The 26415-nt window shown below is 36.8% G+C and overlaps 2 protein-coding genes across 3 annotated transcripts; one reads left to right on the forward strand and one right to left on the reverse strand.

Moving 5' to 3' along the window:
- Positions 1-5258: 5258 nt before the first annotated feature.
- On the reverse strand, positions 5259-8147 carry LOC102721242 (myb family transcription factor IPN2). 2 transcript variants are annotated; one of them, XM_040521060.1, is made up of 6 exons: positions 7527-8147; positions 7343-7419; positions 7165-7222; positions 6958-7027; positions 6740-6806; positions 5259-6410 (listed from the first exon to the last, which is right to left on the reverse strand). In XM_040521060.1, exons 1-6 carry the CDS (start codon positions 7723-7725, stop codon positions 5754-5756), a joined length of 1128 nt encoding a protein of 375 aa, XP_040376994.1. In that variant the 5' UTR covers positions 7726-8147; the 3' UTR covers positions 5259-5753. The 2 variants fall into 2 exon arrangements, with proteins under 2 accessions (XP_040376994.1, XP_015689133.2); XM_015833647.2 differs by having other exon boundaries at positions 5259-6416.
- A 13994-nt stretch (positions 8148-22141) lies between these two features.
- On the forward strand, positions 22142-26140 carry LOC102706628 (squamosa promoter-binding-like protein 4). The gene is made up of 4 exons (XM_006646888.3): positions 22142-22567; positions 23258-23397; positions 23784-23975; positions 25422-26140. Exons 1-4 carry the CDS (start codon positions 22233-22235, stop codon positions 25727-25729), a joined length of 975 nt encoding a protein of 324 aa, XP_006646951.1. The 5' UTR covers positions 22142-22232; the 3' UTR covers positions 25730-26140.
- The last annotated feature ends 275 nt before the right edge of the window (positions 26141-26415 follow it).

The raw sequence follows: 26415 nt of genomic DNA on the forward strand, positions 1-26415 counted from the left end.
TGTCTCGTGTTTAAGCAACTGATTCTAGTCAACCTATTTTGGGTCATTTGCTGCTAAAAGAGATCCCACCAAGATCTGTGTTTGAGGAAGTGAATTCTACGGGATCTTACTTCTTCCATCTTAAAATATAAAAACCTAAATACTAACTACGAATCTGGATAAATATGGATAGACTAGGAAGTATGCCCACGAAAAAAAATAAAAGTAGAATTTAACTGAACTATTTAAAGAGCCGAAGATTACGAAAGTAGCTACCCTGTCCGAAACTTCTCCAAACATGTCCCAAAACTGTACCATTTTGCATCGACGCCTTCAGATCACATCGTGTAGAGTATATATGTATATTTGGAGGAGATAAAAAAAAAAGCAGAAGAGAGAGAACGTAGGGGCGGTCGGCGGCCGGGATATCCTCTCGAGTCTCCAAAACTCGTACTACTATCATCCCTGCCTTTTCACTTTTGCGCCAACCGAGGCATCAGCAGCAACAAGACAACAAGACATACACCATGGACGTAGCAGCATGCAGCAACTCCATTTGCTGCAGCTAGCAAAGGGTAAACGAAGCTTCCTCTTGCATCAATGGCACCTTTCCCTCCCTCTCTCTCTCTCTCTCTCTCTTCTCTTTTGCCCAAAGGATGCCTGTCTCTTGCCAGTGGGACCCACCTGCCAGAGCAGAGCAGAATCCGAGGCCAGGTTGCCCAGGATGATTTGCCTCGGAAGTTGTGCTAGCTAGCTTTCAGTGTGTGATGACGCTTTTGGAGTTTGCTAGCTCCCGCCCCGGCCCTAGCATATAGTACGACTCACCTCAAACGTTTGAGAGATTCTATGTTTAAATTTTGTCCCCAAATATAAGTATGTTCATATCAATATATACGTCTTACTCAAATTCCTATTTATTTTACTTCCATCACCCTCCACTCTCTAACTCAAATGTTAATAAGAATTACTATATATAGCACGTCCTTTTGCTCGCTCTATCCTTTATTTATTCCAAACAAGCTATAATTAATACTTTATATTTGAGGATTGCATGGGGGTTCAACCAGAAGCTTCCTTGAAATCTCTGCATCCATCCTCACTCTCTCTATGCTTTATCTTATCTCTCTCTATCTATCTACATTTCCCAAGCACCGACAAAAAGTAAGTAGGACTGGACTAGGGTACCCTGCACCTTTATATTGAAGATGGCAGAAGAAGGAAAAATATTAGGCCCGGTTTGAAAGAGGTGAATAGTTGATGGATGACTTATTACTACCTATGGAATTAATATTTTTTTATTTTTAAAACTTTTTATTAAATAATTTTATTACTAAACTTCGAATGAAATTATTTTTATTGTATGAACCTTTTGGCAATGCCACCAACACTGACGTAGCAAGACAACGTTGTCACACAAAGTTTTTGATGTGGCGTGGCCAAAAAGTTCATACAGCGAAAATATTTTTCTCCAAGTTTTAGTAATAAAATTATTTATTAAAAATATTTAAAAAATAAAAAAATCTGGAATTAAATATTATATGATATAAAAGACGTTGATAAAGAAATTTTATGGGTAAATTGAAATTTTGGGTGTGTCACACGTATAATCTACTCGATACTCCCTCCGCCCCAAAATAAACCAATATTTCACTTTTAACTTATAATGTATGATTCTTCGTCTTATTTGAAAAAATTTTACGATTAATATTTTTTATTAGATGATAAATTGTGAATAGTATTTTATGTGTGACTATTTTTTTAAAATTTCTTGAATTTTTTTAAATAAGACGAATAGTCAAATGCTGGACACGCAAACCTAAAGTTTGTCTTATTCTGAGACGGAGGGAGTAGTACATACTCGATGATTTTGTTTAACTAAATGAAATAGGATTAATTTAGAAAACAGAGAGAGGGAAATGTAGTTTAGAGTTATATTTCAGCCCTAAAAAGAGAGAAAAAAAAAGAATGATACTCTCTAGTCGAGCCAAAATAGTTGTCGTTCTAATGCAAAGTTAAAAAATGCCTAACATCAGGGGTTTCTTGACCTATTTTTTTCTCTCATGTATATATATCCCTGGAAGGTAGGGTAGTACCCTCTTAGGGAATTCACAATATGCGAAGTAGAAATATATGTTGCAAGGAACAATTAATTCTCACCAGAGAAAACCAAAAGGGAGATCGAGTGCAAAAGATTGGAGATACTCGATCGCTGTCTGTGTCAATAATATAAGATGTTTGATTTTTTTCTTTCAATATTTGACCATTTGTCTTATTAAAAAAATTGTGAAAATATCGTTTATTTTGCTTGTGACTTACTTTATTATCAAAAGAACTTTAAGCACGACTTATTATTTTTTATATTTGTACTAAATTTTTAAATAAGACAAATGGTCAAACGTTGCAACTAGAAAAGTTAAACATCTTACGTTATGAAACGGAGGTAGTATATTTAGGTACCAAGGGATTCATTGCCTATTTATGCTTGTTCTGTGGTGTTGTATTGATCCTATTTTCGTCCGTGGTTTGCCTATGTTGGAGTGTCAACTTCCACTCCTTCCCTTTCTTCGCTGTGCTGTGCTGTGCTGCTGTGCTGCAATTGATCTGATCACATTTCTGATATTTGCCCGAAGATTTGTATTTTTATGAGGAGTTAATAGGCTGAATCATCCACGTATTAAGTGACATTTTGACACAGAGACCGACATCCTGAAAAGCTTCTCCAAATGCTTAGATCCATCATCCACATATTAATTAAGTGACATTTTTGCAGAAGAAACATCCTGAAATGCATACATAGTTAATTAAGCTCAATCCCTGCTATGATACATATGCATAAACACCTTGATGACTTAGCTTTATATATATAATTTCAGAGAGTTCTTCCAACAGTACGGTGTGTGCATATATAATGCAAGGACAAAAATACAAATCAACTAAAGAATTGTTAGAAGATACGTTCCTGCAGATTGACTGCACTTCGTTGCTTTCGTGTCTTTTCTTTTCTTTTATGGAGCCTTTTGTCACTGCACCTTATGTACACGTCATTCTGTTCATTATGTTGAATTGTTGATGGAGACAGCCCTAATGGGTCGATATGAACAAGATATAAACACAAAAAACTGGAGCAGTTAATTAATTAATCAATCTCTCCGGCCGTATGTAAGAACTGGTGTGTGTGTATATATATATATATAGGAGAATTAGATCCTACTATCAGGTGTAGCTATTTCTTTCACGTCTATGATGCAGAAACAATTCTATACCTATTTCTGCTCTCACCCAACAGAAAATATCGGTTTCTGCTTTAAATCGTATTTCTGTTCGTCGTTGCTTCCCGGGTTGAAAAACAGAAAAGATCACAGCTGGCTGCTTCTCTGGGATCAAACAGAGAAAGATCGTTGTTGGTGGCTTCTCCGGACTGAAACAGAAAAGATTGTAGCAGCTGGTTTCTGCTGCATCATCATTCTCTGGATTGAAACAGAAAATAACGTTGCTCTTCCGGCTAAAAAACAGAAATTACTATAGCATGATTGATCCAACAGTGAAATTCTGAAATTTATATTCCTCCGGCAAGAAAACAGAAAATATTGTTGCTGTTCTTCCGGATTAAAAACATAAATTAGTATCACCTTTCGAAATTTGTATTCATCCATCTAGAAAATAGAAAATATTGTTGCTTCTCTTCCGGAATAAAAACATAAATTAGTATTACCGTATTTCAGATTGTTTCTGCTTCTCCGGCTAGGAAACAGAAAAAATCGTAGTTGTATTCCTCCGGCTAGAAAACAGAAAATATTGTTGAAATAGAAATAACGTTAAAACAGAAATTAGTATAACGTGATTGTTAAAAAACAGAAAATAACGTTAAAAACAGAAAATAACGTTAAAAAAACAGAAAATATTGTTGGAACAGAAAATAACGTTAAAAACAAAAAGTATTGTTAAAAATAGAAATCAGTACAACGTGATTGATCCAACACTGAAATTTTGAAATTTATATTCCGGATTAAAAACAAAAAATAGTATTACCGTACAGATCGTTTCTGCTTCTCCGGCTAGGAAATAGAAAAGATCTTAGTTGTATTTCTCCGGCTAGAAAACAGAAAAGATCTTTGAAACAGAAAATAACTTGCGTTGCTGCTCTTTCGGTTAGGAAACAGAAAGGATCGTTCAAACAGAAATTAGTATTACCGTATTTTAGACGTTGGATGCTTCTTTGGCTAGGAAACAGAAAGGATGTTAGTTAAAAAAATTGGGTAGGAGTAGCTACACCTGGTAGTAGGATAGAAGCTTTCTATATATATATATCTAAAATGTTATCTTAATTAATTAAGAGAAGTGCTGTTTATATATAGATTAGGAATATATGAACATTATTATGTTGTTGTCAAGAACCAAATTCAATGCATGCGAAATACAGTACATCGATTGATCGTTTGCGTGCAGTACGAATACACACCTGTCTTTCTTCTTTTTCCTCTTTACATGGCTGTAGAATCATCATCATTTCGATTAGGCCCACACCTGAGGGGCTTGATTGCAAAAATTCCTTTTGATAATGCATACCTATATGCATGATGCATGTATGTAATTAAGCTCGTTATTATTTGTCTTAGGCTAGCTAATAAGCCAGCTAGATAGTATGATATATAATTAAACATGTAATGTACTTATATTTCTTAAATTAGTAGTATATGATTTCCTTGATTCCATGTGTATGATATGATTGTACAAATTAAGCCAATAATGTTTGGGCAGATTCGTGTTGCTTTTGCTTTTGCAGGAGTACTTTGATGATCGATTCACATTTCTGCAGGTTGATAAGATATATCCTGGTTATAAAATACTTCCTGCTAATTATATACGAGGCTATATATATATATATATATATATATATATATATATATGGGGCTATATATGGGTCAATATGTAACACATGTTTTCTAGTGTGTTCATTAGTAATAGCTTGAAATGTTCCATGTGTTCATTAATACAGATCTATAAAATTTATCCAGCAATTGTGGCATTGTTAATTTTGCGGGTTGATTAATTTGGCAGTATTTACAGAGAAAACAAATATCGATCTAGGTATATAATCAATCTAGTATAGCTAGTAATTAAACTATGGAAGGGTTCATCACTTATATGGTTAACTTAATTGGCGAATACATACATATATTCGATCAACCTTGAACCGAAGCTAGCTAGCTAGTCACCTAGCTAATTAAGTTTATCAAGTATTTCAATATACAATCCAATAAATTAAAAAAAATCCCAGAAGTATCACCTTGAAAGTTCCATTAATTAACATGTGTTTTTTGATGGATCGATATGATATACATGCATGCATGCCTCAGATCAACGAAAGCTAGTTTCTTCAGCATGCAAGAATGCCAAATTAAGTTACACATTTACACCCACGAAACCATAACACAAACACAATTACAATTACATAGAACTTACACGCATCCCCAAAATAGATAATCTTAATTAGAATTTGAGCTGCATCATCATCATTCATCATAAAGCACATGATGATCGATCGATGCACCACTATACCCACAAAGATCATCCTGATTAATGCCGCATTAATTAATATAAGTACGTAATTAACCTGTTGCTATTATAATTAATATTGCCCATTGATTCCATGCACGAACTCGAAGCTGTAAAACTTATTTAGCCACAGTTCGATCGATCACGAGTCAATTAATTAATTTTTTCTGAAGTGATTAACTGATATAATTATCAATTAACTTTACTTAATTAATTAATTACCCGTAGGATAGGTTCCTCGTCTGAGCTCCCATCACCGACGGGCTGCCTCCTCCTCCTCCCAGCTGCTGCGGCCGCCGCGGCGACGGCCTCTCCAGCTTGGACACCGGCGGCGCGTCGTAGCCGCAGCCGCCCTTGCTCCCCGTCGAGTCGCCGGACATGATCGGCTTCGGCTCGTAGACGTCGGCGGCGATGGAGTCCATGACGTCGATGCCGCCGTCCATCATCGGGGGCGGCGCCATCTGAAGCTGGCCGCTCTTGCCTGCCGGGTCGTCATCGTCGTCGTCCACGTCGTCGCCGCCGCCGCCCCACATCATCGGGCTCTTCCCGGTGGCGCCGTACGGGCTGGCCCTCCTCGTCTTCCCCAGCGAGCCGATGCTGCCGCCGTCGCTGCACGCGAAGAAGCTCTCCATTGTCGCCGTCCTTTGGTCCATCTGCTGCTGCTGCAGGTCGATGTGGCCGCCGCCGTACATGTGCAGGTCTTGCAGCGACGGGAACCCCATGGAGCACACGTCGAGCATCGCCTGGTTGCCTAGGGACTTGTACCCCGCCGCCGGGCACGCCGCGACATCGCCGGCGGCGAGCGTCTGGTAAGCTTTCTCCAGGATGGATTGCATGTACTTCCCCTGCGCTTCGATCCTCATCTGCAGGTGCTTCTGCACCTGCATGCCACCAATCAGAATTTTGTTGGACAATGCATGCATGCATGAGCTAATGTTCATTACTAACTAATTAACCTAATTAGCTATCTTGCTAATCAATAATTAAAGTTATTGATGATGAGAAGCTAATCAATATGCATGGCTATGTGTAGCATGGGAATGAAGGGGCGCAGTTCATTAATTAGCTGCAGAAAAGTTAGGGTAAACTTCCTGCTAGTGCTTTATTTAAAGGGAGAAACTTGATGAAACTTCATGGGAATTTGATGGTGTGATTTAATTTGAATGCATGCATGCATGGATGAATGCTTTTCTTGGTGAATTACCTCCAGCTGCTCATGTAGCCTTCTTTGCACCTCCATCTGCATTCTGATGGCATCGTTCACGTTGCGGCTGAGAGATTAATTCGCACACAAAAATGAGATTAAGAAAAAGAAGCTAGTAACTGAACAAGGCAAGGAAATAAATTAAAGATCTTAACCAGGATTGATTCTGCAGGACTAGTTTATTAGTTACTAGTGTTAATCTGTGAAAAATAACCTACTCATGGTTCATGCTTCTGCCCATTATGCCTGAAGAAGATGCCGCGTTCCTTTGCATCTCCATTGCCGCGGCTGCGAAAAATTTGAACGTCAATCTTGCAGCAGCAGCAGCAGCTAGCTTTTCATGATTTGAAGTGAAATTGAGTTGAACACTTGAAATTAATTCAGACGTGAAAGGGATCGGGTTGATAATTAAGCTGTTAATTTACCTTCCTTGACTGAGTGGTCGCTGAACTCCTTGTGTGGTTGCTTCCCTAACCTGAATTTCTGTTCAGAACATAGTTCAGAGCAGCAGCTAAATCAACATGGGAATATAATTACCAGCTCGAGATAGAGATTAGAGAGAGAACAAGGAGAAAGAAAACCTAACCCTAAGTGGTGAGTTACCTGGAGATGGCTCTTGAGGTGGTAGAGGGTGAGTCCCTTCACACCCATCACCCTCATGATCGTCTTGGGCGTCGCCTCTGCAGCAAATTCCATGGATTAATCAGAACAAGATTTTTGTTCCTGTTGCTGCGCTGCAGAGAGAAGAAGGATTGAAGATAGAAGCTGTGTGTGGTGGGGCTCGTACTGTCGGGGCCGCCGAGCTGCGTGACGGCGTCGACGAAGCGCTCGTGGAGCTCCACCGTCCACCGGAGGCGGGGCTTGGGGTCGGTGGTGAGGACGAGCCCGGAGTCGCCCTGCACGCACATGGCGGCGGCCGCCGCCGCCGCCCTGCCGTCATTCGAGCTCACGGCGGCGCCGCCGCCCTTCTTCGAGCCCGGGAACATTATCCTACCCGGCCTACACCCTCTCTCTCTCTCTCTCTCTCTCTCTCTCTCTCTAGATCTCTCTCGAAGAATTAATTCTCTCTCTCTCTCTCCTCCTGCCCGATTGGAGAGGGACGGGCAGATTCAAGAACAAGGAATAGGGTTCCTCGCGACGAGCAGGGAGACCCTCCCTCCTCTTCTCTTCCTCGCCGGCCGTTGCCCTTGATCACTTCATCAATTCAAGCTAGCCTGAGCTCATATGCTCTTTACTCTCTCTCTCTCTCTCTCTCTCTTTTGGCTTTGCTTCTTTTCTCTTTCTTTCTTTCTCTCTCTAGGTAGCTATAGGGGTGTGTAGCTAGCTGGGGAGGAGTCTTCTCCTACAAAGGGAGAGGGTGATATTCCCCATCCTGGCCGGGAAAAAGCCACCTCCGGCCGGCCGACCCCATGACTGCTCCAACCCTCTCCTCCTCCGGCCACCTCCTTTCGCAAAAGATGAGAGAGAGAGAGAGAGGCTCCTTTTAGTTTTAATTTGAGTGTATGCTAATATAATTTACATACTTTGCACAACATGGTTAGTAATAGCTGCTACATATGTTATCAATCTATATATTTTAGAGCATTTTTTCCATCTCGAGGAGTACCACGAGGTATTACTGTTTCTAATGTAAAATTTGGTATCTTCTAGTATCTAAGCTACTAAAAAGTACCAAATTTTACATAGAAAACAGTTGTATATACCGCTCGGTATCTTTTCAAGGATGGTAAAATTGTTCTATATTTTATACATAGTATATGAATAATCTCTCCATTATTATTTTTGGTTTGTTCGTTGGTCGGTTCAAAATTGAATTAGCAAGTATATAAGATAAGTCGGCATACTATCAAGAAGAAATTAGATGTTTAATTAGAACTGTCTCATATATGTATGTATAATGTTTAAATATATGTAAAAGCAAACAGAGATTTATAGGAATGTCTAGAGCCTTAGATTTAGTATATCAAGTAATAATACTCCGAGTAACACATACATAGGATATAGTATATCTTAAGCACACTGCTACCGGAGAGTAATTAGGATAATTTTCAGATTAATATATGGAGCTTATTTGCATATTTTTACATAAACATGTTGTCCAATTAGAATCCCTTTAACCAAAAGAGTTCGGAGAAATTAATTATAAACAAATCCTATATTAAGATTGGATTGATTATTTATATGTTTCGGTCAGTACAATATATATATAGTACATATATTTTTGCGACATGTCTTGGAACTCGTTTACACGTGGATCTTCTCCCCCCATCTTTGCAAAATCTTCCATCAATCTCTTTCAGAATCGGAGGATGTAACAGTTAGAGCATGAAAGCATAATTAATTAGCATCAGTTTATGATTAACTGTGTTCTTTTTGCTCTAGCACTAAGAGCGGTACAATAGCAAGCTATAAATTGACTATATACATATTTTAAAAAGATAAGAGAGAAGAGAGAAGCACAGTGAGCTACTAATTTGTACTGTAGCCAGCTGCAGCATGGACTCCAAGATATAGTATGTGTATGATATGTGGGACCATATATTAATGTTTTGTAGGTAACTATTATATAAATTAACTATAGATGAATTAAAGCTAGTAGTTGTCTAACTTGCTCTAAACAGATCATATGCTGATTTTGTCTTTGCGTGCCCCCACACCGTTGGATCTTATACTCTCTCTGCTTTTTATATTTCCCCCTTTGGCACTAGAAACAAAACAAGTTAGTAGCTCCTACTGGCCTTTATTTTGTACTTAGTGTGTAGTGTGCATACCAAGTTCCTTTTTGACCAGAGAGTTGCATTTGTTGTGGTTTTTATTTGTTGATGTTGTTGTCCAGACTACTTGTGGCTCTAAACATGCATGGATGTTTTTGATCATTATTTGACCAAAAAATTTATTAATATCTAGTAGCATAATGTGATGGGGAAGTGCATGTTACTTTGAGCAGAATGACTTCAATTGTCGTTCTAAAGTATCCTAAATGATATTTAAAGCAGAAAATCTATATCTATATCAACTAACAAGGAATTTGGGTAGTTAGGACTTAGTAGTAATAACTACCTAATTAGTTAACTTTTTGAACCTTTGGTTTAAGCTAGATATAATAGAGGAATTTACCCTTGTACTTAATTTATACACTACTTTTCATGAGGCGGTGAAAACTCATTGAATTGTGTTTAGAGAATTGAATATATATGAATGTCAAATGCCTTCTTCATAAAATGTTTATTTTGCCCTTACCTGAAAATGGAAGCGATGCATGAAAATTAAATGATCTTTTATTTATGTTTTTCATTTAATTTCTCACCCAAGCCAAATCAATTACTTTATGATGGAGATATAGTACTGGAACTATGTCCATGCTTTGCAATGGATCCCGATTGACCGGATATACTACGTACAACTCTAATATAAATGAAATAATTAATTAATATTATTCAAATATAAAAAACATGTAAAGATGTATTCTTTTCTATAAAAATCTTGCCAATAACAAATATGCTTACATATTTGTAGCCGCAAAATTAAGATCTACAGAAGAAACGGCCAGCTAGAGTCTATTACATTTACAGGCCATCACCGTCCTAACTCTCGATCGGCTAAAGAGTAAGACCGATATAACACACACACACATGTGTGTGTATCATTAATTAAACTTTTTACAATATCACATAAGCTACATATAAACTTCTGAATATACTAGCTAAATGCCCCAGCTTTGTTATGGATAAAAGAAAATGTATTATAATACCGTCTAAAATAAGTAAATATATATTTTGCAAAAAGCGTGACACCCATCTTTTTATATGGAATGTTCAATCTGATTTGATTTTACATGTAGCTATCCATTTATATTTAATTATTAATTTCTTGATATTAAGTTTAATGAGTAATTTAAAACATTTATAACAGGAACAAATGGGATGGCGGATTTACTACCACCAACACTACTTTGTTTTTACCTTATTTTAAAGAGCGTAGATAGCTAGAGACTTGTCTTTAAAAAATTAAACAAAAGAAGAGCTAGCTAGGTATGCTAACATATAGGTGCAACATATAAGTACTCCGTCTGTTTTATACTATAAGATGTTTTACTCATACATGAATTTATCCATAAATCAATGTGGATGTTTTATATATTTGTCTAGATTAATTCATTAGAATATATATTAGTCTAGGAAGGACTAAAATATCCTATAATATGAAACGGAGGTAATATGAGTGTAGGAATAATAATGAGTATCACACATTGCTCCCCCAAAAGGTATCTAACATTCAGACAGATCCATTGCTGCAGGAAGCCAGGAACTTATCATGTGTAAATGATTGCAATGTAGAACAGATTTTGTGGGAACTGGAAAAAAGGGTGAGAAAAAATCGTTGAGCCCTGTGAGCCATTGACAGTTTGGACAAGAAGACATATTGATGTTACACACATATATTTACACAAAAGAAATCTAATCAAAGCCCCCCATTTCTTCCATGGTATATATAGCTAGCCACTCATGCCATTGGTGTGCTCATGTGGGGCATGCACATAGAATTCATGCAACTTTCTCTTTGTTTGTCTTTCTCTTCTTTCCATTGCTGAGTGCTGACTGAGGCCTTGAATGTGGTGTCAGATGACCAGATCACACAATTGATACTATATATGTTCTGCATAAAAATGAACCAAGAATTTTTTTATCTTATAATATATGATGCATGAATGAAACTAATTAATTAAATACGACTTGCGCCTTGATCGATCCCTTGATCACATGCAACAAAACAGAACAAATTAAGGAAGCTGATGCATGCATGGTTCCATAATGAATGTTGTTCCTAATTAATTTTGCTAACCTCAGAAATCTCTTTTTTATTAGTACAAAATTAATTGGGTAAACATATGTAGAAATTTTGGAAATTAATCCACGGCAGACCAATTGATTGGAACAAATTAATAAACTGAAAGAGAGAAAGGTGAGAGGTCCCTTTTGCACTTATTAAGAAAGGAACCCTATAATGTTTTGCATGATTAATCATGAGTCTTGTTATCATAGGACCCTCCTCGTGTACATGTCCGTTTCTGATGGGTTTTTTTTCATAAATATCAATATTTTTTCTGCGAGCTAAATCTCAATATTTTGATGGCATCAATCTATGTACACATGACAGCTTGTAAATATATAATAAAAGACAAAACCATATACAAAGATCAGCTTATATATATAATAGATATTGATGCTACAAGGGGAATCAAAGGAGCATATATTCTTCCTCTGCAATCACCACATGTGTTTGCATGCTTACGTCAGCACTAAAGCAAGCATTCATTCACCAACAACACCTCAAAAAACTCCATGCAAAATAATATAATTAAGAAAGAGATTAGTGAAGTTTGTGGAAGGTCAAAATTAACTAGGATTTGAGCTTCAAGCTAGCCTCCATAAATGACTGGGGTCCCATTTAGGAAGGGGATTAGTTAAAGTAGAGAGAGAGAGAGAGGGGATGAGTAAGAACATTGTAAAGCGCCCGTGCGCTAGCTAGCTGCCTCATGCACTGCCATTTTCTTTATCCACAAGGGAATAGATGCTTCCTTCTTTGACAATTAAGCAAAGATTCTTCTCAAACATTCCTCAAATGTGGTTTTATTTTGAACACTATTGTATGTAACTAGACCTTGTGTGTGCCCCTTTGCTTAAGCAATAAGAAATCGATATATATATATATAAGAGAAGTGGGAGGCATGAATGGGAAGAAATACGGCGGTAATTAATAATTAATCTGTGGTGGTAACTAGTGATTATTCTAGGGTGGAGAATCTTAATTAGTCCATCAAAAAGGCAGTAAATTTGAACTTGTTTGACTGCTATATATGATGACTCATGCAGATTTTGTCATTCCAAGCTGTAGGTGTAATGAAGACACTAATTAATAACCCCCTACATCCCATGATATAAGACATATATATCTTTCTTTTTCTCTGCCTCGTAATATATATAAGAGGCTTGCGTGCAAGCGTGCATCAAGGGCACATATAAAGATGCTTGTTAACTAACTCTCATAATCGTCACGTAAGCAAATTTGATGACAGGGAGAAAATAGAGAGGAGAGAGAAAAGTCATTGTCATGTATGACAATGGCTTAGAGTCGATTCTTAGTATTTATTAAAGTAAATTTTGTTGTGTAGGGGTGGATAAAAAGAAAAGTAGCATAATAAAAAAAATTGTTGTATTAATGAAAAATCATACTTGACTCTACCTTTATACGTACCATTATAAAATATATTATTGTTGCTGATATAGATTAGACAAGAGTCTACAGTGGATTCCACCTTTGAACATGCCCTACCTAGCACATATCTTTTCTCTAAATTTGATTTATTTTAAATTCTTCACCATCAAAACGTCCGACCATATTACATACATGCATACATGCACCTTATAATATAAACGAGAAGATGGTTATAACTCTTAGTTTTTTCTTAGTAATTGCACCTTATATTATGGGATGATGGGAGTAATAAAGGTGTATAGTCGCTTGGAGAAAGACCCTCCTCCTGCCCCTCTCTGATCAAACAGCGAAACATACATATTTGTACCATGACCCTTAATTATAAAGTTTGGATAAAATATATGCAAATCTCAGTTTTCGTTTCCATGAAACAAAAAAAATATCTTATTTACCCCAAACTTCTCAGTACATGTTTTTAGGTTATGAAGTTCTTCTAATGTATCCCATTTTATTGTGGGCTTAGTATTTATATGTGTACTAACTACTAAGTATTTATTACTCGTCCTGCAATCAACTCTCAGTAAACAAAACATCATCGATTATTATATGAAGTAAATTAAACATTGGTTGAATTAATGGACGGTCCATGCATGCATGCACACTGTAAAAGTCTGTTTTTATGGTCAATATTACAAAATGAAGAAGTAAAATTAACAGCCATAGACATCAACATCAAAAATCGTTTAAAATGCATGCAACTTTTCTCATGATCACTACTCGACCTCTGCATTCTTTTCTGCACGGAGGTGGAAGAATAAAGACGATATATTCTGAAGAACAACGCTATATAATAGCAGCCTTATTTGAGCATATACTCGATTTTTAATCAGTGATGTCTTGTTTTGTTCTCACAAAAGATAATGGCCAACAGTCCTTATCCTGTAGCCAAAATTAAATAACCTTGTTTTGTCTTTTTCATGGATGCAGCTAGCTAGAGAGAGAGAGGACAGCACTACCGTATCGAAGTCAACTAATCTATTTTAAGACAGGCATCAAAATCTAATGACGTTATTTCTGATAAATTTCAGAGCCTTTATACGGATACATGTATTTGATGCTTATGTCAGTCTCAATGCATAGTTTTATGATATAGTTACCAAGACCGTAAACTAGATAACTGAGCCAGACGAGTTTCATGGGAATAAAACTCCTCTCTCGTCTCATGAAACTCCCTCGTTTAATGATTTTACCAAATTAGCAATTTTGCTGATGTAGCACCCTGTTTAATGTGTACGACACTCCTATGAAACATGGATTGAGACTGGGAGGCTGTGGTTCAATTGGAGACTCCTGTGAGAATAATTGATCCGATCAGATCAGAAGCCGAACTAGTGCCAGCAGAAGTTTTCAGTTAGTTCTCCGAAGAATCTTTGCCCCTTGGCCGTTATTCATAACTGAAAAATAAACACAATAAGAAGAATACAACATCTAGAACAAAATTCATAACATATCAGTTAATTATTTAATGGAAATAAAATTCAGTAAGACATATGTGGCATGTTTTTAATTAATTAAAATTTTCTAGGTGGCATCAGGTCAACATATATATCGAGAGCAAAGCAATCGTGCATGCATGACCCAAAAACTTGCTTGGTACCACCTCCATCCCAAAACAATGCACTTATAAATTATTTAGTAGAGATTAAGGTTACGCACAAAAGACTTTGGTGTCTCTCAATAAATGGAATGAACAGAGGTGGAAGGGTAGACGAGGGTAGAATGAGAAGATATTTGACATGGAAGTAACTGATGAAACAAGTGGTATCATAAATAGTATTAGAAATACTTATACTGGGAAACACGATTTGAATTTTAGAAATGTTTATATTTTGGATCGAAGAGAGTACGAGAGAAGAAGAATGCTGTCAAAATTATTCTTCATTTACTCATGGAAAACATATATGTGTAGATTTGCATCAAAAAGTTAATTTGTGCTATTAAATTAAAGTTCACCGCGGGTTTTGATAATAAATATATGACACATTAATAGAAATAAGTTCAAAACTGTATTTTGGAGAACATATATTATTTGATGTTGAACATGGCATGTTACGTTTGTGTGACCCGAGAGAATACTACTCCCCTCTGTTTCGTAATGTAAGATATTTGATTTTTTTGTTTGCAAGGTTTGACCATTTGTCTTATTCAAAAAATTATAGAAATATCATTTATTTTGCTTGTGACTTACTTTATTAATTATCGAAAGCTTTAAGCATAACTTGTCATTTTTATATTTATACTAAATTTTTAATAAGACGAATGGTCAAACGTTATAACCAAAAAAGTCAAACACCTTATATTATTACATTATGAAACATTGATAGTATATGTTATGTAAAGTACTAAAGTGATGTTTAATTAACATTCAACCTCATTGTTAATTTAAGCTAAAAAAGCTATATATCAACATCCGCTAGAGACATAAGCATGCAGTTAGCTTACATTTCAAGCAGACATTTGGCGACCGATGACTTAGCTAGGACAACTTTATTGTTATCTTTATTTATGTGGGAGCTCCTTTACTGTCATTCATAATGTGCAAACCCTCATATAATTACATTTTAGTGATCTAAGAAGCAAGATTCCTAGTAGGTGCAGTTAAGAAGCAAATCAAAATCGACTAATCTAAGAAACAAACAATAACATCTTGTTTCATCTTTCCATGATGATCTAGATCCATCAGCTAGTTTAATTAATTAATTAAGCAGTTGATTAGAAGGTTATATTTATATAGAGTTTCTTTCATAGCATTTTGTACACATAAAACATTCTTAATTAATTATAAATTAAAACTCTTACAAACAAAACTCTTAACTGTTTAATTTCATTATACGGAGTTATAAAAGTCTAGATTTATTCACAGCATGCCCCATCAATGTTTGTAAAGATTTTGTAACAAAAGCTTTGTACGTATAGCATTTTTCTTTCTGCATCTCTAAAACTAATAGTTCATTAATCTGTGACCTTAGCAAAGCCAATACAAATTAATCACTAGAGACATTATTAGCGCATAAATGAAAAGTCATCTTTGGCCTCACATGATTAAACACCACACAAAATAAAGTTCATCTTCTACCTTTAAAGATGTACACTTGATGACAGAGCCTTTTCTAATCATCATAGTGTAGCCTATTAACATTTAGCAAGGTTAACGTGTGAACATTCTTGGTTTGATTGTCAAAATGGCTCCCAATACTATTATCTATCGTGGTGAAAGAAACATATCTAAGCTGCTTTGTCTAAAGGAAATCTATGGAAGTGTCTAATGTATATCCTCTCCTTTTTTTTTCTCTTACCTTCCTTTTACTTTTCTGTGATCTTTGAACATAAGATGAGATGAATGCCGGTCGTTGAGCCCCTTTTTGCAGTTATTTTTGCAGTTTGTACAAAGTGATGTTCATATGATGAGCGATCTTGCCCGGTTTCTAGTTTATCCTCCGTCCCTAAATATTTAATGCCATTGAATTTTAATTAGTCAAATAATTTACATAATAATTATTTTTTATTATTTTATTTATTGCTAAATATATTTTTATGTATATATATATAGCTTTACATATTTTATAAAAAATTAAACAAGACGAATAGTCAAACGTGTATAAAAATATCAATGACGTCAAATATTTAGGGACAAAGGGAGTACGTGATTAATCAACGTAATTAAGATTGTGTCATGTTAATTCTTTCATACTACTGCACCATATAATTAGCCAATAATGGTATATATATATATACTCCTATATTTTAATTGTAGTGGATTGAGTCAGCTGTAATAATAATTAATTACTAGAGATATTTTAATTAGTCAGTTAATACCAAGGCGTGTGTAAATGGCCGGTTTGAACTCAGAGCAAGCTTGTCGGGTCACCGGTCAAGAGAGGGGCTGGTTAATTAGTAATCAGGTAGTTTTCTCCCTTCTAATTGCAGTTTTTACCTGGCTAATTAAGCTCATCATCGACCTGCCTGTGACTGAATGGGCGACACTTAGCTTTCATGTGTGCATCTATGTCGGCTTTGATTTTTGTGTCGCTCTTCGCAACTTTCACCCAAGTCCCAACCAATGGTCTCCATGGTTGAAAAAATATTTCCTTGCGAAAGTGACGATGCACTTGTTCTTTGACTCCAACATAAAACTTCCTCAATGTATACACACATATATAAGCTCACTTATATTGTAATTAATTAGGCACATATATGCATTTCTTTGTTTTTTTCCTCAATTCTACAATACTATGAACTACGTAATACATATATATATATAGTTAGTGTCATAAGTAGACTATGCAACTTAATTGATCTATAAGCGCGTCTGACTGGTTCACTTACGCCCTCTGTGTATATAGGTCTTAACAATGTGATTGTTTACCCATGGTAACACATAGACACTCAGTTAGTAAATAAAAAAAATGCTACAAATAACTAAGGAGTGTCTGTATTTGTAATGTGTTTTGTAAAAGAAATAACTGAATCCTCCCTCCAGAAAATCTAAACTAGGCTGCAGCCTAATGATAGTTCTAAAAGGAAATCCAATTGAAGGTGACCATAGTTTATTGGGCCGAAGAAAAAGAGGGCCAGCCTGAAATGCAGTCATGATCTATTGGGCTCCAAGGTTTCTTCATGGCCCAGTAAGTATGTGCATGGCAATTTGGCACTGTTTCCTCTTTTTAAAAAAAAAATCGCATGAAAAAAGAAAAGGTACACGTAAACAGCACACTTTGATGATGAAAAATTAATTAAGTTTCATGACAGATGCTAATCTACTGCTACTTTCAAATACTAGGAGGAGCAATAATTAATGTTTGGATTGGACAGATAAATCAATTTTGCACTTTTGGTTGTCAGTTGGTCTGTTGGTGCATGAACGCAAGCAGTAACTGAGAGCTGATGCGTCCTTCAGTCAATTAGAGTTAATTAATTAATTAACTCTTGTTGGCCATACTGAAAGAAACTAATTAGCCGAATAATTTCAGTTGTTTATAGCACGTGTATGTCAATATCCTACTGCCCTACTCACTTCACGTTTAATGTACAAATACACATCCGTACATGTTTTTCTAGCAATAAGTATGAACTTCATACATATCATACATATAGTTACATCATTTATACGAGATTTAAAGATGTCTATATTTTCATATATATATTTCGATGTCTATATTTTTCTGTTGCGTAAGAGCATAAACAAGTACAAAGTGTTTCTGCATCGTCTCTGTGACGCTTCACCATAGTGTCACCGTATATATATCACGCATGCCTTCCTAAGCATATTGTCGAAATCATTAATTACCACCAACAAAGTTCACATGTAATAGGATCTCAACCATGAGGATCAACACTACAGCCACATGCATTCAATTAATTTGCACTCCATCTATATCTATTTTTGTCAATAAAATTTCCATTTGTCAAATTAACTATTACTTGCTATGTATCTTGGACAGCTATGAATTGACCTGAACATGTCCAAATTTATTATTAGAAATAGCTAGTTTTAGTATTGACAGAGTAAATAATCATTCGCGCAGACAAAAAAAACCAGAAGAAACCAGTGACGGAGTCAACAAGATCATTAAGTCTAAACCAACGCTGTGAACACTTGATAATAACAACACCAGCGGCACAGCCTGAGATCGACTAGCAGCCCACAGCTAGTTTAATTTCCTTTGAAAGAATCCTCTTGAAAGCTAGAGAAATCCAAAATATTGTCTATAATTCTCAAACTTTTTCTTCCACTTGCAAGTCCTGTCGCAATTGACAAAGAGGGATCACTTTCAGGTTTCAGCCTAATCTTTTTCACTTCTGCTTATATCTATTAGCCAAAATTTGATTTTTTTTAATTTTAAATTTGAAGCAGATTTTAAGGTTTTTTATCAAAATTTATTTTTAGCTTTGGCTTTTAAATCGTTAAGATAAGAACATGTATATAAAAAATTATTTATAATTTATCTTTTATTTACAAATATATCATTCGGCTTCTTTACGAAGATCCAAACAATCACTCATTGGTAGTGATCTACAGTAGTAAATTAAATGGGAATTGGCCCGGCACCAAACAACGGCTCCATGGCAGTACAGTGTCTCAATCCCAACCGTCCGTGCTGCCTCTTTCGAGATCATATTATTGACTCCATCGAGATCGTACGGCTGTGATTGCTCCGGCAGTGACGCCTCGCCTGTTAACGCCTGCCCATAAGCCCGTATTTAATTCTCTAATCAAACAAAGCAAAATAGAAAAGGGTGTGTATGAATAATATAATATACAAGCTCTGAATTGAACCTTACAAGTACCATGTGATTATCTGATAACTGGCAAAAGAAAATTAGGAACATTAATATTTGGTAGTGGTGCTGTCATTGTTTCTAGAGACATTTTTATGTGACGTGTTGCACATTAGATTTATTCCAAGTGATCAGATTAAGAAGATGCAACTTGAGCTTAGGTCAAACTGTCTCATGAAGCCTCTTGAAATGTAAGAAATTCCGTTTTATCTTGTGAAAGCGAGTTAGAATTATGGTGTGTCGGAGCATGTTCAATGGTAGAGTACATTATAGGCTCTATCTTAATCCCGTCAGCAGAAAAAAAAAGCTCCTCATACCAAGAAGAGTCTTTCAAGCCGAATCTTCGTAATTACAGGCTAATTAATCCTCCATTCACATTTCATCTAATCAGCGCCTCTAATTAGAGTCAGCATATGTACAAAGCAGATTTTCTGGTTGTCTTCTCGTTTTATGTGCTAACAGTCGATGTTTTGCTAACTCCATGCAGGATAATCACTTTTCTCTCTCCTATCTCCTCTCTCTTCTACGTCAGCGAGCATGCAGCAATAGAGACGATAATGAGAGCTCTTTGTACGTGCCCTCAAATGACTGAATCAAGGCACAACGACCACGGGCCTCTACCCGGGCTCATGGGTCCTAAGTAATAGATCTGATAATTTTACGTAGGTGATAGTGCAGTTAAAATACGTAAAGTCTTAAGTTTGTCAAAGCTCAGAAAATTTCTAAATCGGTCACTAGATGTATCACTCTATGGGTCTATTTGGGGAGTTTTAGATTCTGAGAAACAACTATTCGGTAACCAGCTTCTGAGAATCTGGAAAAGCTCTGAAACCCAACTTCTGGCTTCTTTGTTCATTTTCTTACAGATTTTCATAAGTTATGGACCGTTTGGGACCGCTTTTGACAAAAACAGCTAGCTTTTGGCAAAACTATAGCCAAAAGAAGCTTCTCCAAATAAACCCTGTACACACAGATACACTGATGAATGTACAAAGACCGAAAGTTATACTTTCGTTATCATCGTAAAGATGTCGAATGAGAACCCGGCAAGGCTTAAAGAGTATACTAATATTTGCTTTTGCACAATTAATTTGCATGAGAAAAAAAATGGTAGCATCATAGAAACAACAAGATAAGGCGTGAGAGCTTGTGAATATAGTGGAGGCCGAGTCGGAATCACAGTCACCTCCACATCTTATCTTCCCATCAATCGAAAGGAGATGAGAAAGATAATTGGAAACAGAAATTAATGGAGCAGGAAAACGACCTCTGACCTCCATTCTTTATATATGCTACTAGCTGGCAAAGATTCAGCACTCACTACACACATATATAGTTATATATACTCAGCTTCTCAACTATAAACAACATTGAGTGCCCCACTAGACAGTAACAGCTAGCTATAGAGCTTAATTAGTAATTAACAACAGCAATTAGCCTATTGGATATTCCTTAATTTCAAGAGAGAGATGTGTACACTCCCCATGTTTTTTTTTAATTATGCGCACACTTCAATTTGTAACAGAGAAGAGAAGGCTTGAGATAACCATGGACACAAAAAAATCCGACTGATATTGCCTGTGCATAATTACATATAAAATCTATAATTTAAAACTAACCAGTGATTAGAAATGAACCAAGAATTGCAAAAGGACATGTAGTCTATTAATTACAAAGGTCTTAGCAGCACTTGAGTTATTGTGTTCGACTCCTTGTTACAGCGAATTAATATTCCAGGATTCTAACGGCTTCGTGCTTTCGGTGGTAGGCGATGTACCCCTCGACAACGAGGCAAGAAAACAAATTACGCTTGTCTTTTCGTTTCTTCTTATATTTTTAAGCCGAAATTTAAATTTTCAATCTTAAATTTAGGTTTGACTTTAGATGTTTTTTATCATAGTTTATTTTTAGTTGTTGCTTTTAATCATAAAGAACGCGTATATAAAAAATTATTCATAATTATTTATCATTTGCAAATATATCTTTAAAAAGCTAAACGATCACACCCTTACTCTTAGAGGGGTAATTAAGCAAGGAATAATTCCATGTAATTTATTTGTGCAAGACAATTCATGGCAATCTATTTCCTCCGGGTTTTTAATTTAATATCGTTGTCATTTGAATATAGTTTTGATCATTCATCTTATTTAAAATTATTTAATTATTAATTATTGTATTGTAATTTTATGTGTTACTGAAAGAACTTTAAAATAACTTACAACTTTATATATTTATATAGGAAATTAAATAAGACGATGGTTATATATATATTATATATAATATATAATATATTGCCAAATAAAAAAACAAAGCAAGGAGGAGCACCGAGGCATAGCCAACCGTGCCAACTAAGAGAACAAGCTACCATGACCTAGTCGATCGAAGCGAGTTTGTTCCACCCACTCAAGTCTAATGGTTAGGCAAGCACACTATGCTTTATTTTATTTTGAGAAATCAATAGTAAACTGATCTTCTTGAACCTAAACACAATTATTTATGGACATTACAATCTTAGTGCCATAAGTGCATATGTATGTCACATATGGTGCGTTGCACCTACTCAAGGATCTATTTTCTGTTTCCAGTGTAATCTAAACTATTTTCATATAAAAACCCTATAAAATCCTACATGTCTAGCTATAGATTGACATATTCAATGCCTAAAAAAAACCGCGAAAAATGCTTATTTCTTTCGTGTCAAAATAAAAGCAACTCATTTCTTTTGTATATGAAATGCTGAAGAATATAAAATAAAAGATGTGCTTGTTTAAGAAAAGAGTCATTTTTAGACCGAAACAAAAGAAATAAGAAGTGATATAAATTTTGGCAAAGAGTTGGCCTTTTTTTTCTATTCCTCGATGTGTTTGTCTCCACAGTCCACACTGTTCATCTCCTCTCGCTGCGATCCCCAAATCCCGAACTGAATCCGCCCCAATCCATGGACTGGATGGCTCCTCCCAAGCCCACCTCCCCTCCCCTCCTCTGGGACTGGGCCGACGCCGCCGTGCCGGGCTCCTCCGGCGAGGCGGCGGCAGCGGCGGCTGCTCCGGGGAGGCGACGGAAGGAGAAACGGGCAAGGGCGGAGGAAGTCGGCGGTGGCGGAGGAGGAGGAGGAGGAGGAGAGAAGGTGAGGTGCCAGGTGGAGGGGTGCGGGCTGGAGCTCGTCGGCGTCAAGGATTACCACCGGAAGCACCGCGTGTGCGTCGCCCACAGCAAGTTCCCCCGCGTCATCGTCGCCGGCCAGGAGCGCCGCTTCTGCCAGCAGTGCAGCCGGTGAGTCTCCTAGCTCTGGTTCCTTCTGCTTGCTCGCCGGAGCTTTCTTCTCCCCCTTTTCTCTGTCACCTGTCCGCAAAGGTCGCGCCTTTGCGCCTCTCTCTTTTATCGGAAAAAATCCCTGGAAGCCTCAGTTGCTTATCTGCAAAAAGAAAAAAAATTCCTCCTCCTCGTTTCTTCGAACAGGACGCATCTGCAGGTCAATTACAATCGAGTGATTCGGTAATCGCGCGATTGGCTGTCGATTAGTTTGTGCAATGCAAAGCTTGCGCTTTTACGTGGCTGTACAAGGCTCCCGCGTGGGTGGTGATTTCCTGCCCTCCGTACGGGGTTGCTTTGGGTTTCCACATATGGGAAGCTGAGATGCTTCCTTTCCACTATTAGTACTGTGTTGTCCAAGTGGTGCATCTGCAATTGTTGTTTCCAGTTTTAGTATGGTACTTGACTACTTGTCCTGTGCCTTCATATTTGGGATTGGGTTGCTGTGCTTGCTGTGCTTTGAGCCTGTTACTACTGTGTTGTAAATTGTAATTACTGTGTGTGGAGTAGAATCATCTTGTATGTGGTATATAAGTATATATGTACTGTTGTTTTGTGTGTATGGGATTTACCTGTAGCCTGCAAGTAGTAGTTCCTGCAACAGTGTACTAATTTGGTTTTGGTGAATGTTTGGGATCTGGTGATGTCAAGGTTCCATGCGCTCTCCGAGTTTGATCAGAAGAAGAGGAGCTGCAGGAGGCGTCTGTATGACCACAACGCTCGCCGTCGGAAGCCCCAGACTGACGCATTCTCCTTTGCAGCGGCGAGGGTGCCGTTGTCACTATTGTTCGGTAATTTGCTCGTACCCTGTATGGATTTGCAAGAGAAGCTACTGTTCATTATTTGGCTCTGTATTGATGTGTGCGAAAAATGGCATTACTAGTGATCAGCTTTTAAGATCGTTATCTGTTTCCTTCTTGGCAACCTACACCTACCTTATCCTAAAATACTTACATGTTCTTACTTCTGAGCTTACTATCCTTTTGTGCCTGGTTTTAAGTTTTTTATCCCCTGATTAAATTGAACAAAAGAATTAGCACAGCTTCTGATCTTATCTGGATTACTCATAAAGAAACTATATTTTTATCATACTTTGTATCAAGTTTTTATACTTTTACCTTGTTTTCCCCCTTCAAGTAAACTTTACCTTTGCACCAAAATTGAAATCACACTGCAGATGATAGCCGAGAAATAAGTTTTGTCTGGAACAAAGATCTACTCAGCCAAGTAAAGCCTTTCGCTGTTTCTCCATGGGAAAGTTCATCTGAAGTTGGGACAACTGATGGACATATTTATTTGGATAAATCTCACCTATCCAAATCTCTCCCAACATTTAACACCAACATATATGAACTTTTACGAATGAAAGGTATAATTTTCCAAAGATTTAAGTTTTCATGAAAATATTATCAATTGAGACTATGCAATCTTCTCTCTTTCATAGTTCAGCACATTGCATAGATATTTGAAGAACTTCAACATTATACATTGTATCAAATGCCAAATTCTGATTCTGTTCTTTTGTTGTTAAAAAGTGGAACATTTATGCATATCCAATTATCCATAGATTTAGCTCATCTCCATCAGAACTAATTATAGGAATGCAAGACTCTTTTTTTTCTGGAGTGTGCATACCCAGGAAAGATAGGCCCATAAGATTCTATATTTGGTATAAATGCTATATGTGGGTGGGTGTTTGGTTGGAGTGATTGGAGCTTTAGATGAATATTGACAGATGCTGATCCACGTTGGTTGCAAGAATTTAATTTAAACAGTAAACAACCGTTTGAACTATAAAGTAGTGGTCTTTGTGGTCATCGGGCAGAGAGCTACTTCTCCAGTCAGCAGTACAAGTGCAAGGATACAACAAAGAATGACCTTGGGCATTCTTTTGGCTCCTTTGCTCTCATTTACCCTATTAATTATGTTAGATACTCTTGATGACAGTTAATTCCTGCTGCTCGATGTGCTTGGAAATGGAACATGCACCAAAAATTGATTAGCAACGCAACAAGTATTTGTATTAGGCTTTGGTGCCAGTGTTGCATTATTAATGTGCAGTTAGTTATTGCATTTGGTTTGAGATTGTATGTAACAGCAGCAACTATTTCCATGTGGTAGTATTCGAATACAGGGATTAAACAGGGGGCATTATTGTACCCAAAACCATAACCTGATGCTATGTGAATGTGCATACTAGTCTAAAACTACTTGTATTGCTAGGGAGTATTATATTATGCTATGTCTTTTACTTTTTTTTTTACATAATGGGAATGCTATCTTTCTTTAGGGCATGCTATAATATGCAGAAGTCAGCTCACTTCTGTGTTCTTTTGTTAGATGAAGATAAAAGATTATCTAATTTTTGTGATAGCTATTTCATGGTATAAACAATGGAATTAACTACTACAAAGTTAAAAATCTACTTTAGAAATATAAGATGATCAACTTCTATATAGAAACTTTTTGAAAAAAAATATACCGGTTAGCGGTTTGGAAAGCATGCGTGCAAAAGCTGAGAAATAATCAACCCTAAAGAACGCAGAAGTCCTTAACTTTTCCTTAGAATGCCTGTTTCCTAGTTCTCTGGCTCTCTGCATATGGGAGAAATAGTTACCAAGCTAAAAGTCTACTTACCAGACATACTGTAAAAGTTTCTTGGGTAACCTGCTCATTTATGCTAAATTTCAAATATATATTTCAAATGAATATGGACCACTCAGTCCATTTCCATTCCAGACATCTCTACACTTAGATGTTCTTCAGTTCAGTGTCCAGATTCTGATGGGAGAATCACATTTGCTCCATTTCGCAGGTCCGGACGCATCTATAACTGCTTCAAAATTCGATGGAGCGCCGGATCTTCAGCATGCTCTCTCTCTTCTGTCAGCTAGTTCTTCTGGATTACCTGATCCTGTACAGCAAGCATCTCGCCTCATCCAATTCACAGGCGGCAGCCAAAACAGCCGGGGGCTCCCTCCACTTCATGGAGGGAACTCTGGTTCAGCATCATGTGCCGATGTACAACCTACGGCACAGCCGGCTCATCTGGTCCGTTTTACCATGGGTGCCAGCAGCAATGCTTGTGAGTCCAATTTCTTCAGTTTGAACCAGATAAACTAAGGGCCTGGACCGTAAGATCTGTCGTCGATTTGCGCCAATATCCACCAAGTTGGCCTGAGCGGATTCAGGAATTGCTTCTATCAACTATCAGAATGCAAAGTGCCACTGGTAATGTTGTCGACATAAATATCAGTCTCATCTGAACTAAAATCGAACCAAACGATGGCCTGCTTGTGTTTGCGTTTCAATACAGTTGCAACCTGTGGTTGTCCCCTTTCTTCCCTATTATTTTATGCCAATGTACCTATGTTCAAACCGTGGTCTCTGTCATTTATACCTGTACAACCTAGTTCCAAAATGTCATGTATTTGAATCTGTTCTTGACGAATTTGGGACGTGATTTCAAACTGCTGTTTTTAGCAGCGGCATGTGGTTTCAATACAATGGTGGTATGCTTTGGCTCCATAACAATATTATTTTTCCAAGAAAAATAATTTTGTGAATGTGTGCAAGCAGAACAAATTTGGCATTGTGCAGGAAGAAAAGAACAGCTATTCCCAGTTTTTCTTAACTTGGCCTCAATTAAATTACATTTGTTCTACAGAACGTGCATCCGTATACCATCTTCCGTTGATCGATATCATCAAAGAACTATTAGACCGTACTATCTCCATACCGAAATAAGATCATTTTTTAGTTTTTTATACAATGTTTTGACTCTTTATTTTATTAAAATTTTTTACGAT

This window comes from Oryza brachyantha, chromosome 2 (assembly GCF_000231095.2).
Source record: "Oryza brachyantha chromosome 2, ObraRS2, whole genome shotgun sequence".
NCBI lineage: Eukaryota > Viridiplantae > Streptophyta > Magnoliopsida > Poales > Poaceae > Oryza > Oryza brachyantha.

Bases quoted from the DNA above. Each gene is read 5' to 3' on its own strand.
- LOC102721242 (XM_015833647.2), bottom strand. From the start codon at position 7,725: ATGTTCCCGGGCTCGAAGAAGGGCGGCGGCGCCGCCGTGAGCTCGAAT. The intron at 7,028-7,164 runs GTAAATTAACAG...AATTTTTCGCAG, and splicing joins CGACCACTCAGTCAAGGAAG to CCGCGGCAATGGAGATGCAA. The intron at 6,807-6,957 runs GTAGGTTATTTT...TTAATCTCTCAG, and splicing joins GGCAGAAGCATGAACCATGA to CCGCAACGTGAACGATGCCA.
- LOC102706628 (XM_006646888.3), top strand. From the start codon at position 22,233: ATGGACTGGATGGCTCCTCCCAAGCCCACCTCCCCTCCCCTCCTCTGG. The intron at 22,568-23,257 runs GTGAGTCTCCTA...GGTGATGTCAAG, and splicing joins TTCTGCCAGCAGTGCAGCCG to GTTCCATGCGCTCTCCGAGT. The intron at 23,398-23,783 runs GTAATTTGCTCG...ATCACACTGCAG, and splicing joins GCCGTTGTCACTATTGTTCG to ATGATAGCCGAGAAATAAGT.